Source organism: Arachis stenosperma, chromosome 1 (genome assembly GCF_014773155.1).
Source record: "Arachis stenosperma cultivar V10309 chromosome 1, arast.V10309.gnm1.PFL2, whole genome shotgun sequence".
Taxonomy (NCBI): Eukaryota; Viridiplantae; Streptophyta; class Magnoliopsida; order Fabales; family Fabaceae; genus Arachis; species Arachis stenosperma.
The window spans coordinates 23,625,871-23,639,841 of NC_080377.1; the positions used below are offsets into that span (position 1 = coordinate 23,625,871).

At 36.2% G+C, this 13,971-nt stretch overlaps 1 protein-coding gene across 1 annotated transcript; it reads right to left on the reverse strand.

The window, feature by feature from the left end:
- Positions 1-3,291: 3,291 nt before the first annotated feature.
- Positions 3,292-5,426, reverse strand: LOC130976480 (uncharacterized). The gene is made up of 7 exons (XM_057901355.1): positions 4,946-5,426; positions 4,612-4,700; positions 4,313-4,516; positions 4,074-4,166; positions 3,871-3,978; positions 3,389-3,760; positions 3,292-3,300 (listed from the first exon to the last, which is right to left on the reverse strand). The coding sequence occupies exons 1-7, from the start codon at positions 5,424-5,426 to the stop codon at positions 3,292-3,294; spliced, it is 1,356 nt and encodes a 451-aa protein (XP_057757338.1).
- Positions 5,427-13,971: the final 8,545 nt, after the last annotated feature.

Sequence of the window (13,971 nt, forward strand, 5' to 3'; positions counted from 1 at the left end):
TTTAACTAAAAGTAGTAGGTGGGAGACAACCCACCGTGGTATGATCGTTCTGTTTCCTTCTTAGTTTTGTTTTGTTCTATTTTTATCGGTGTTCCTTCATTCATTCTACATCATCACTTGCATAATGCATCAAAAAAAGGGGAATCAACGTGCCAGCGGCTAGTGCGCGTCCACGTCCTTTGTGGATGCGACATGAGTTAGATTGAGCAGAGAGTGGCGCGGGAGTTGGGCAAGAAATGTGCCTTAGGCACAATCCTAACCACGCGCACGCGTGCGTGCCGTTTCCACTTTGGGCAACCCACGCGTCCGCACCCTTGGCGCGTCCGCGTGGTTGGAAAAATCGGCGTAAAACCCTATTTTGGCCGAAAGTTGTGCTGGCCTTGCACTGGATTTACGCTAGAGGCACCGCCTCGATCACGCGTTCGCGCACTGGACGCTTACGCGTCCCCTTTCATTTGTGCACATCCGCGTGTCCGCACGCAGTACGTGTGCGCGTCGCATGCACTACCCAGTTCCGTCTTCTTACTTCTTTCTCCCTAACTCTTTCTTCTTCCTTTCTCACTTTCTTTCCCTCCTCTCTCATCCTTATTCCCCTTCTATTCTTCTATTTGTTACATTTGCATACTCGCATTCATGGCATTTTAACTTCATTGCTTCTTTTCCCTTTCTTTTCTATATTTGTTGTTCTCGCATTGGTGTTAAAAATTTTCTTACTCAACTATTGCATATTTCTTGCATTATTTTGGGTATTCCTTGACTTGTTTGCTATTTAGTTGCCATGCCCTATGCTTCTATTATTTTCTCACTTACATGTTGTAGCTACTATGAAGATGAGAACCTTATTATTTGGCACTAGCCCACATATATTTTATTTCTTTTCATATCTTTGCTTGTGGGTTCTTTTCCTTCCTCTTTCTCTTCTTTCAGGATGGCCACCAAGAGAAAAAAGGAAAAGTTTCTAACTGGAGCAATAAACAAGTGTGCCGCACAATCTTTGGAGAGAAAGCATAAGTTGGAACCACCCGTCCACTTGTACATCTCTGCATGCACCGAGGACGGTCCAATCTTTAAGTGTGGGGAGGTCGATACCGACTTCCGGTGGTTAGTACTTTCTAACTCAACACCATTGTTTAAATTTTCTTTGTTAAATTAGTTGTTGTATTTGCATGTTTGATTGCATGTTTGTTTGATTTTGTGCATATTTTACTATTACTTGGTTGAAATGATGAATTCTTCTTCAGGAAACTTCTTATAGCATTTCACTAATTTGAATTAAAATCTTTTGTTAAACTTGTTTAAAGAAATTTTATTTTGGAACATGGTTTAAAGCTCGAACACACAAAACTAGTGAGATTTTGAGCCTACACTACAAGAAAATAAGCCTTTTGCCACGCTTTAAAAGCATGCCGAAAAGTGCAAAAAAGCGTACCGATAGCTTTTCGCCACGCTTTTTGAGCTATCGGCACGCTTTTCAAAGGGTCACATCTGCCAGCGTGCCGGTTGCTCTATCGCCACGCTTTTGTAGATCTATTGGCACGCTTTTTTTGTCGGCACGCTTTCTTTTCTTGCCACGCTTAAAAGCGTGGCCATAGGTCTTAACCTATAGGTACGCTTATAAAGCGTACCGAAAAATGCACGTATCGCCACCCTTTTAAAACGTGCCAGTATGTGTGCTTTGGGTACTCTTTAAAAGCGTACCGATAGCGGAAGATATGGCTACACTTTTTAAACGTGCCAACAGGATAAACGTATGAAGATATGGGTACGGTCAAAAAACGTGCCAGTAGATGAGGATATGGGTACGCTTTTAAAGCGTGCCGGTTGCCAGGTTATGGCCACGCTTATTAAGTGTGCTTGTTGAGCTAAAAATTAAGAAATAGCCACCCTTTTTAAGCGTGCCCATAAGTTTGGTCAGAATTTTTTTTTTATTTATCTTCCTAATATTTCTTGCAAAATTCATATATAATTTTAAAATTATAGACCAAAATAAAATTATATATTTTCCCATAAAAAAGACATACATATAAAATTGTCACCATAAAAGTAGGTTTTGATGACAAAGTACCAAAAAATAAAGTCATAACAAGTAAATAAGAATTGCCATTCCAACAAATGTCACATATCTACTTCTTTTATATACTTAGTTACAAAATATGAAATTTCATGAGTAGTGTGATCATCCATTATGAGCTCCATTATTTTTATCACTGCCCTGCAGAATTTCAAATAATCTTGTGTTAGTACATGTTATAAAAGCGACTTCAATTAAGTCCAACAAATCCAATTCCAAATCCAAATTGATTAAACATGAAAATGGCAAAGCAACTTTAATTAGGTCCCACAATCATATTCAGCCATTAGAACAAAAAACACATATCAAACACAAAAGCAAATAGTCCCCTATACATGGTCACAAAAGGAGCTGTTTACACAAGTTTCAAATTATTGGGGCAGAGGAACAAGCATTTACATGAGTAAAAAGGAATGCTATAATTTTGACTAAAAGGAATTAAAAAGTTGACTCGCAGTTAACAAGTAATTAAAAACTAAAAGGAATGCTACAATTCACAAGTGCATCATTATCATGCAATTGGTTTAGCTGAATGGTAAGCAACCCATCTGTAACTAAAATTCATATTCCTTTTACCTAGTTAATGCTACACTACCTCAGCCAGCAACATAAATTCTCAATCAACAAGAATCAATAGTTCTCAATTCTCAATTCAGCCAGTATAAATTCTCAATCAACAAAAATCAATAATTCTCAATTCTCAATTCTCAATTCAGCCAGCAACATAAATTCTCAATCAACACTAATCAACAATTCTCAATTCTCAATTCTGAATTCTCAATTCAGCCAGCAACATAAATTCTCAATCAACAATAATCAACAATTCTCAATTCTCAATTCAGCCAGCAACATAAATTCTCAATCAACAATAATCAACAATTCTCAATTCACTATTCTCAATTCAGCCAGCAACATAAATTCTCAATCAACAATAATCAACAATTCTCAATTCTCAATTCAGCCAGCAACATAAATTCTCAATCAACAATAATCAACAATTCTCAATTCACTATTCTCAATTCAGCCAGCAACATAAATTCTCAATCAACAATAATCAGGAATTCTCAATTCTCAATTCAGCCAGCAACAGAAATTCTCAATCAACAATAATAAAAAATTCTCAATTCTCAATTCTCAATTCAGCCAGCAACATAAATTCTCAATCAACAATAATCAGTAATTCTCAATTCTCAATTCAGCCAGTTCTCAATTCTCAATTCTCAATTCAGCTAGCAACATAAATTCAACATGAAAAACGAAATTCTATAATCTAAATCAAGGGAATGACAATAATACATGGCTAGGACAGTTACTTACATTATCAGACGGTGGAATGTGAGTTGCTTCGGAGGAGTGGGGAGTATTTCTTGGTCTACTACTTGAGGCATCCAAAGGAGAATTTTGGGCTGCTTGCACCAAGGCTGCTACCTCTTCCTCACTCATTCCAGGATTGAGTTGGTGCAACATCACCTTTAATAGACCACAAACACCGTCCATCTTCTTTTCTAGTGAATGCACCTTATCATTATATTCAACCTTCACTTGGCGAATCTCCTCATCCTTTCTAAGAGAGCTTTTTGTAATTGAAGTCCCATAACAACGGAGTCGACCTGGTTGGTCCTTTCCTAGCACTGCTACAAATGCATCCTCATGATTTTCCCCTGCCTCTATGCGGCTTTGAAGTTCATTCTACCAAAAGTAACCAGAAAAAAATACAAAGTCACATTAACTTAATATAAATACAAATCTATCTAGCATTAAAATTGTACAAATCCAAATAGAAATACAAAATAACTCACAATTGTTGTTTGTGTTTTAGCATCAATTTCTTTTCCATTTTTACTTGTGCGTGTTGCTGTGAAAACTTCAGCCCTTGATGGCTCTTCGTTGTTCTCTTTAGAGTCACGCTGGAGTATGAAGAGAAAATTTTATATGAAGCATACTAAGTAAACAATATAACATGGACATAAAGGAGAAATCACAAAAAAATAATTTTTGTTACCAGCTGCTTGCGCACTATTGCAAAATTTGTGGAACCCATTCGGTGTGGACATGTTTGCTTTGACCTATTTTCAGTATTCTTAACAGACATAGCCTAAATATAAACATGAAAAAGAGAGATTATTCTTAACGGACACAGTTTCTTTCTCTTTGAAAATCACATCACCTTTTTTTGAAATAGCAAGTCTAATCACAAAAAAAATCAAGGATAGCTAAAAGAAATAGAAGGCATAGCATTACCTTGATAGCAGGAAGACTCCAATACCGAATTAGCTTGCGAAACTGAAATTCAGGAATCTCTAATGGCCGGTTCTTTATCATTTCTTTCTTCGTGTTGTACTTTAAGAAATGTTCTTTTTTAATTTCACCCTTGTATTTTTTCCATGCACGACAAAATCCCCGCATGACCCACGGCTTTGAACTTATTGGAAGAATAAACTTTTGCTATGCAACACATACATTAGAATGCCAAAGGTTAGCACACACAACATAACAAATAAATAAATAAATAAATAATCCATAAAGGCATATTTACATACATTGGCGTATTCCCACATGCCCTCCTTGATATTATCAGGAACTCCATGCCAACTAGTGTATAGCAAAGTCACAAAACGGGGATTTCTAACTGTTGAACCCAAAAATTGGCCTAGGTTAGCTACGACCTCCTTGGTTGGACCAATAGGCTGCCCTTGTAAAAACTCCACCTCCCGTCGATCATTAAAATCAGTGGCATGAAGTTTTTTGCATAAAGTCTTGCCACGAGTTTTTTTTTAGTGCCTAAGTCCAATTAGAATAACAGAATTTTTACTCAAACTAATTGAAAAGTAATATAAGCTATAATTAGGCAATAAGGGAGATAAGAAAAACTACCTTCATTACTAGCTTGTCCTCCACTACCCTCAATATTTGCAGCATCTTCCTCATGTTCCTCATCTTCCTCATCTTCCTCGTCTTCGAAATTAATCCCATGCACCTTAAAATACATGTCAATACTCATTCCCTTTTTGTTTGATTCTATGCTCAGCCCACTTGTATCTTCTCCCTCCTCATTAGAACTTGCATCATCTTCATCCATTGTATCATCTTGAACAGTTTTTTTATTCCCAGTTTTCGAGTTCTTTTCAGGTTGAAACATTGCCTCATTCCCACTTTGGGGGTTCTTTTCAACAGCCTTTGAATTATTCCCAATACCCTCGCATTCTTGAAATAGTGAGTTTGGTTGGACCTTCTTTTTCTTCTTCGGAGCCCCAGTTTGCTCTTCAAATGCATCTTCCACTATTGTGATGGGTTGTTTTCTTGTTGGATCTTTTGGGCCTTGAGCTTGCAACCTAGCTTTATTATTTTCAGCCATGATCTTCTCTCTCTTAATATTATATAGTTGTAGCAATTCAGCACTTGACTTAACTTGCATCACCTCAAAAGAATTATTTTTTTTTGGACTTTTCTGTTTCATGTTCTTTTGACCTAAGGTAATTATTCTTTTTCTTTTAGTAATCTCCCCTTTCTCCATCCTGCACAAAAGAAATGAGAAGAAAAAATGTAATTCTATTAATTAAATAAACATAATCAACACAAGCAAGTAACTAAATAAGCAAAACAACCAACAAAAGTAATTCATTTAGAATACTACCAAAAAAATGCAAGGATAAACACATGTCAAGATGAATCGGAATCAACATCCTCCATGTACTCATCATATTCACTTTCCTCGTCTTCCTCACAACGTTGCTTGGCAAACATGTTTGGAGCCATATCTATGATGGTAGCTCGTAGATCATTCCTCACTAGATCAACTTCGCCATTATCATTTGGAAGACTTGGAATTATTTCAGGCTCACATGGCTCCCTTGCATATATTGTGGGGGAATCAGACTCAAGCTCGTCACTTATTCTAAATAAATCTCTCGGAATTGTTTTCATAACATAGTGTTTGTCACTCACATATGGGTCTTGTACATAAAAGCATTGGTTTACTTGAGATGCTAACACAAATGGTTCTTCTTGGTAGCATTTTTTATTGAAATACACATATGAGAGACCAAAGTGGTCTTTTGCAACTGTATACCACTCACACTTAAATAGGACTACTTTAAAATTATACTAAAATAAAGATAGTAGTCAACTAGCACCGCAGAAACTAAATCCGTACCCTAGCAGCAACAGCCAACAGCAGTACCACAGCAGAAGCAAACCAAGAGAGGTGGCAGCGGCAACAGCAGCGAAAACACAACTATTAAAAGCCTGTAATAAAAATAAATAGACTTAAATCAATACTAATAAGATTCAGCAGCAACCAAGCAAACACAAGATTCAGTTCAAGCAAACAAACACAGTTTTCAAGTTAAATAAATAGACTTAAATAAATGTTTTCAACCAAGCAAATAAATAGACTTAAATCAACACAGTTTGGACAACAGCCTTGATCGTAACAAGTTAAAGGGGTTAAAAAATTGGAAATGAAGAGGTAGCATTAGCGTGGAGCAGTGTCAATGATCATGATCATTATAATCAGCTTAAACAAAAAAAATTAATTCTAAAATCTGCACACATTTGAGCTACAAAAGACTGTGATCTTTGATAACAAGACTGAAATCAGATTAAATGGGTGTATTATTCTATTATTTTCTGATTACTAATTTTGACTTTAGGTTAGATAGTGAGTGTAACCTAAAAAATAAAGTAGTTAACTAGTGAAAAAGTTTCAACAAAAATGAGCAACCACATGCTTGTTCAAATAATAAAAATCAGTCAGCATGAGAGAAATAACAGGCCACAACAACAGCAAAAGAACAGAATTAGTAAACCCGACTTCATACATAGTAGAATTTCAATTCTCACATAGCAATATAACAAAAGAATTTCTTAAGTAACATTTCTAAACAACAAAACTTCAAAAAGAAAATACTTCAAACACCAGAAAACTATCAACATATTTAACTTACTTTCTTTTCCCAAAATTGTAAAAAGATCCTTAGTTACATTCCTGATGCTCACATCTGACCAAGCATGCTTCCATTTGAACTTGTTATTATCCCAATATCAAGTTAACACATTCAGTAGCAACAACTTTTGCTAATAATGTCTGAAATGCAATAAAAATAATTGAAAACAGAATGGAGTCAGAAAACTTCAGTAAGGGGAAAAAACAATAAAAGGCAGGTTGAATATTGTCATTAATAGGTACTCAGCAACTTACTCTGCCAGTTCCAAGAGGATCGTACAGAAGAACGCTGGATCTCTTGCGTAATCCAGATGCAAAAAGATCTTTATGCAGTAGGGGCAACTAAAAATATAAAATTCAGAACAATTAGATATTCTGAAACTACAAACATAAACAGTATATCTGAGCTTGCTTATTATTTAACAAGATAAATACAACAATATATAAGAAACAAGCCTGAAAATGTTCTTGAAGAAAAAAAAAATCCTTGAAGGAGAAGCATATTATTTTCCATCAAATAGAAAAAGCTAAGATATACTAAATAAACTGAGATGATAGATAGCCGAGAAAGTCTCTTCAATATCCATTTTAACAGAATTTGCACTTTCAGGAAGCTATAAATAGGGATAAATAACAGTATAATTTTATTAATATATAAAAGTATAATTTAATTTTATTAATAACTATGCTATAATTGATTCCATTTGATGTGCGCACCTTTTTTGCAATTCGTGGCATTAAAACAACTTTAAACTTATTTAAAAGGAGGAATATGATGTAAATGCACTAAGATTCTCAATGGTATAATTTGATTGATACGTCAATATCTGCACATACAAGAGAGCAATGAACTAGTAAAATGCATATAAGCTTACCCATGGGTCCAGTCCCTATCTCTCTGCTGTAATCTATCAAGTCCTTCATACTATTTACCACTTCTGATATCTGCAAACATAAATAAGGTTGTAAAAGACCGATACTAATTCAAAAAAAAGGATCAAAAGTGCACCATCTGAAACATTCTCTAAAACATTATGTACTGGAAAAGTAAGGCGAGTAAATGATTGGAAATGGATAAATACCTATAGGCAGCGCACATATCTCCTTTGTATATCCTAAATCATTTACTAATGGAACTTCCACACCAATTGATGGGCTGATGCAACAAACCTGGAAAAGAAGCATGTCAAGATACTTAGAAAAAGATATGCAGAAGCTTGTGGTAAAATGGAAAATCTAATTTAAAGCACAAGGTGATCAATGGAAATCACTAGCTGAAGCTAAACTATGGCACAGCCGGCCCAATAAAATAAAATAAAACAGAATAATAAGAAGAATAAGAAGAAAACGCGCACACACACAAGACAACAACAAAAAAGGAGAAAGAGAATATCGGGAAACAAGAAATGGTGGGTATAAAACAGGAAATGCACCATTATATCCTTTTCCACTTATACCCCCTATTACAACACCTAATATGTGTGCTAAGAATTTAATTGAGTTAGGGAAAAGAAAATATTCAAATATAAATTCAGTCTGAACCATTTTCAAATGTGTTTTAGTCAAAGCTTACTTATATTTACAGATGGAGTAATGATTAAGAGATTCTAGGGCCAAAAGAGTATTTAAAACTCTAAGCAACACACCAGCCCAGTATAAAAGGACTGCTTTTCTCCAGAAACCTAGCCTGTTCAAAGTATAGACTCTAGTTAACAAAGTTCTTGGTTTCTAAAAGTAACGCAGCCAGCTATTGCAACTGCTTTCAGAGATCTGGGAAAGTGTTTGAAATACCTATTGAGAAATGTCAATTCATCTTCACAACAAGAAATCTGTGATACTACAAGATTAAGTTCCCAAGTATTTACAGAGGAAAGATTTTAAGAGCTAGAGTATACTGAACCAAAATGCTTCTACTTAACCACACTGCTGCAATGTTAAAAAGCTTTAACGTAAACATAATGCTATATCAAAATAGTTACTCCAGAAATTGGTTTGGACTTTTGCTTTTCAGAAAGAGACTCATTTTCTCACTATATTGAAAACAAAATACATGTAGTCAGTGAACAGAGAGTGAGTGTGTGTTGTGTGTGAGAGATAGAGAGAGAGAGAAAGGGGGAGGAATACCTGTAATGAGTTCCTAAAAGACCAGAGAAACTTTCTCCTTTCAGGTCCGCAGGAAGTACTTGATCCTAGAACAATTTTAGAAAAACAAATAACACAAATCGGTTAAAATAGTATTTAGAAGAAGAACACAACATTTTCTAGTTGTGATATTAAAACAACTGCAACAATCATAAGAAGTCGAGTCATCGTCAACAAACACCAACAAACACTTATAGAATTTCATACACATAACAACTACATTCATATTACCAAAAACAGAAATGGCACCATCTTCAATAATTAAGGTGACACCATTTGGGGGCAATACTGCATAAAAATCTCAGACTCAAGACTAACGGTAACAATCAAAAGTTCATATTCAATAAAGAAAAGAAACAAAATTTTTTCAGAACTTCTCAAAAAAATAAAGCAACAGCACCACTCATAGTACAAGAAAATAGAGACAGAAATTTAAAAAGATAAGAAACACTAATTTTAAAGGAACGTGAATCAAAACTGAGTGCTCAAACAGCAAAGATACAAATGTTGTGTTCTTCTTTTGCAAACCAGGGTTACCAGGGTTTGCCAGAGAACACAGAGGAACACAGAGACAGAGAACACAGAGGAGCATGGAGACAGCGGTCCAAAATGGGAAGAAAGACTTACCAGGGTTTGCGAGAGACAGAGACCGCTGCGTTGAGGGAGGGCCAACGAGGGTTGCGTTGATGGTGACACAGAGACAGAGGGCCAACTCGAGGGTTGCGTTGAATGGCGATGGTTGAGAAACATCAATAGGGTTCGACGGTCGGGTGCGAGGGTTACACGAACGGCATGGGTGCGACGGTCATTCGCTTACACAGATGAGGATGACGGCGATGAAGGTGATCAACGGTCATGGTGCGATGAAGGCGATCAACGATTTTCGGTCACGGATGGCTGAGAACGGCGTGGGTAACTAAGGCATGGCTGAGAAGGTCACGGAGATGTGGATTGAGGATGAAGACGAAGGCGATGAGCGATGAACGATGAACGGCCATGGAGATTTGTTGGAGGATGGCGCGGGTTACTTAGCTTTAGGGTTTTCTTTTTCTGAGTGAGTTACTTTTGATTGAGGGTAATGTATGTGATGAACTAATGTGATGTTGTTTCAGGGTAAACTAACGAAAAAAAAGCTAAGTGTGGGAAACTAAATTTTGGGGGGAGGGAACTATGGGTACGTTTTTTTTAGGGTGCCCATGGACAATTGAAACACAAACTAGTCACGCTTTTTAAGCGTGCCGGTTTCTTGATATGGCCACGCTTTTTAAGGTGGCAGTAAAAAAACGTGGCAAAATTTCAAGTCATTGGCCACCCTTGTAAAAGCGTGCCGATTTCCCTCTATCGCCACGCTTTTCAAGCGTGCCAATAAAAAAGCGTGGCCAAATTTCAAGTTATTGGGCACCCTCTGAAAAGCGTGCCGATTTTCCTCTACGGCCACGCTTTTTAAGTGTGGCAAAAAAAAGCGTGCCCAAATCACAAATCAGTGGCCACCCTCACAAAAGCGTGCCCATAGACCACTTTTGGGTACGCTTTAAAAGCGTGGCAAGAAAAAAGGGTACCGACAGGCCTTTTTTCTTGTAGTGCTATTTGATTGGTTGCATTTTATCAACCAACATTTTATTTTTGGTGTGTGTTGTTCTCTCTAAAATTGTGATCTTTGTCTTGCTTGATTCTATATTTCCATTGTTTAATGTATGCATCCACTTATATGATTGAGGCCTTTGTTTCACTAAGCTTACATACCCATATGGCCTTACCCCTTCATTATCCTTTGCAAACCAATGTTGAGCCTATTTTACCCCTTTGTTCTTTACTTTAGCTCGTCACTAACTCTAAGCAGAAAATAATAATGTCCTTAATTTGAATCTTTGATTAGCTTAGACTAGTAAAAGTGCTCATGAATTAAGTGTGGGGAAAGTGGGTTTGGAAACGTTTGGTTTGGGAATTCAGTATGTTAGACTTTGTGTGAAAATGTGAAAAATGTTGAGGACATGTTTATACATTTAATATCTTAATCATATGCATTGAGAAAAAAAAAGCAAAAGATAAAAAGAAAAAAAAGAGCAAAAAAATAAAAAGGGGACAAAATGCCCCAAAGTAAATGGCGATAGCAATGCAAATGTATTGTACTCAAAACTTGGAATGCATAAATATGTGGCAAATACAGTTAATGGGTAGTTAGGCTTTATATTATGATTACATGGATTGTCTTAGGTTAGGTGGTAAGTTTAGGTTAATCAAGGATTCAGATTTTAGTCCACTTGACCAAATACAATCCTACCTTGACCCTAACCCTATTACAACCCTTAAAAGACCTCTTGATATGTGTATCTGTGCATTAATTCTTTTTTGATTATTAGATGAAGAGCAAGTCTTAGAAGGTGAGATTAGTAGAGAATTGAGAGAATCGGACCTTAAATACTTGAGTGATTAGAGTGTATACACTTCCGGTGAGGGTTCGATGCTCGATTCTTTGTTCCCGGCTTTCATGAGCTATTTTCTTTTGCAAGTGTATTTGTACTTCATTTTTGTGATTTGAATTAGTGAATATGTGTTCTTAAAAGATTTATTTACTTTTAACTAAGTAGGTAGAAATATTTTGCATGTAGTTGCATTCATATAGATAGGTTGCATTTCATACTTTCCACCATTCCTCTTCACTCGTATAGTTTCTCTTGAGCTTAGCATGAAGACATACTAATGTTTAAGTGTGGGGAGATTTGATGCACCACTATTTTGTGGTACATCTTGTGCTTAATTGAGTGGATTTTATCCACTAATCTCACACTTATTTATAGAAATTGCATGTTTTATATTTTCCTTCCTAATTTTGTGCTATGATTGAAAACATGCTTCTTTGGTCTTAATTTAGCTAATTTTAATCCTTTCTTATTACCATTCGATGCCATGATATGTGTGTTAAGTGTTTTCAGAGATTACAGGGCAGGAATGACTTAGAGGATGGAAAGGAAGCATGCAAAACTGGAAGGAATACAAGAAACTGAAGGAATACAAGAAACTGAAGGAATTGCTAATGCTATCAACCCTGACCTCTTCACACTCAATCGATCATAACTTGAGCTACAGAAATCCAAATGAGGCGTTTTTGGTTGCGTTGGAAAGCTAACGTTTGGGGCTTCGCAACGATATACAATTTGCTATAGTGGCCATGCTGCTAGGCGACGCGCATGTGCACTTGACGCGCACGCGCACATTGGCAAAAAGTCTATCGGCACGCACGCGCACCTGACGCGTACGCGCGACATGCGCGACGTACTGCGACTCCAGAAATCGCTGGGGGTAATTTCTGGGCTATTTTTGACCCAGTTTTTGGCCTAGAAAACACATATTAGAGGCTGCAGAGTGGGGGAATCATTCCTTCATCATTCACTTATCATTATTCACAATTTTAGGTTTTAGATGTAGTTTTTAGAGAGAGAGACTCTCTCCTCTCTCTAGGTTTTAGGATTTAGGATTTCTCTTCTACTCTTATTGATTACTCATTGTCATTATTTTAGTTTGTGAACTTTTGATGTTAGATTCAATTTCCGTATTAATGCAATTGATTTTTTGGATTTTATTATCTCTTATTGCTTTTCTATGTTTTTATGTTATGCCCTCCAAGTACTTGACAAAATGCTTAGAAGGATGTTAGAGTAGGATTTTATATTCTTGGCTTGGTTGAGTAATTGGTAATACTTGAGTTATCAAACTCCTTTGTTGATTGATAATTGTTATGTTTGCTGATTGATTTTAAATTCCACTAACTCTAGTCTTTCCTTGGGATTTGACAAGGACTTGAGGATTCATATTGATTTATCCACTTGATGCACCTTCATAGTTAGATGTTGACCAAGTGGGAGCAATGGACAATTCTCATCACAATTGATAAGGATAACTAGGATAGGATATCCAGTGCTCATACCTTGCCAAGAGCCTTCTTAGCTATTAGTTCACTTTCTTGCCATTTACTTTTCTTGTCCCTTATTTCCAAAACCCCAAAAACACACTTTTCTATAACCAATTATAAGCACACTTCCCTATAATTCCTTGAGAGATGACCTGAGGTTTAAACACACTTTTGCACGAAAAGATTCTTTGTTAGTTTAGAAGATATACTTTCAACGAGAATTTATTTGTGAATTCTAAACCTCACAAAAGTCCATTCGTCAAGCATCAATTTTGGAAGAAAAGTGTAAAACCGTGTATTTCATATGAATAAGTGTATAAAAGATTGATAAAATCCACTCTATTTAGCACAAGATAAACTATAAAAATAGTGGTTTATCATTGCTGTTGACGGAGCTTTGACGGCGCTTAGAGGAGTTGACTGATGGTGCCTGTCACGGTCTAGGTATGCCTCGTTTTCCATGGTGCTCTTTATGTCTTGTGCTTTATGTGGTCCTATTAACTGACTCTGACATACCACCATTGATATTTACAACTCACTTGTGGTTCTGAATAAACAAAACATAAAACCTGAATAAGGAATATCCAACGTGATTAAACAGGGTTGATTATATTTTATTTTAAGCACACATTAGAGAAAGTTAGAAACAGATTCCACTATTTGACTCTGGTGAATTTAGGGAAAATTGATTCTAAGTTTGTAATGCATATTTATTTTTTGTAGATGTCTGAATATTTAATTATTGCGGTGTTTCACTATGGGGGGAGATTTCAGAATGATTCTGAGGGAGGTCTGTGCTACATGCATGGAAAAGTGAAGAGGTTTTTCCCGCTGGACCTGGATTATGTGAACTTTTTTGACCTAATGACATTGTTTAAGGAGTTGAGTTACACAGGGTATAAG

What these genes read in the sequence shown, in the direction of transcription:
- LOC130976480 (XM_057901355.1), bottom strand. Translation starts at nt 5,426, where the DNA reads ATGGCTGAAAATAATAAAGCTAGGTTGCAAGCTCAAGGCCCAAAAGAT. An exon ending in GGAGTCTTCCTGCTATCAAG is followed by an intron (nt 4,167 to 4,312) that starts GTAATGCTATGC and finishes GTTTATATTTAG; the next exon opens with GCTATGTCTGTTAAGAATAC. An exon ending in CTAAAACACAAACAACAATT is followed by an intron (nt 3,761 to 3,870) that starts GTGAGTTATTTT and finishes TACTTTTGGTAG; the next exon opens with AATGAACTTCAAAGCCGCAT.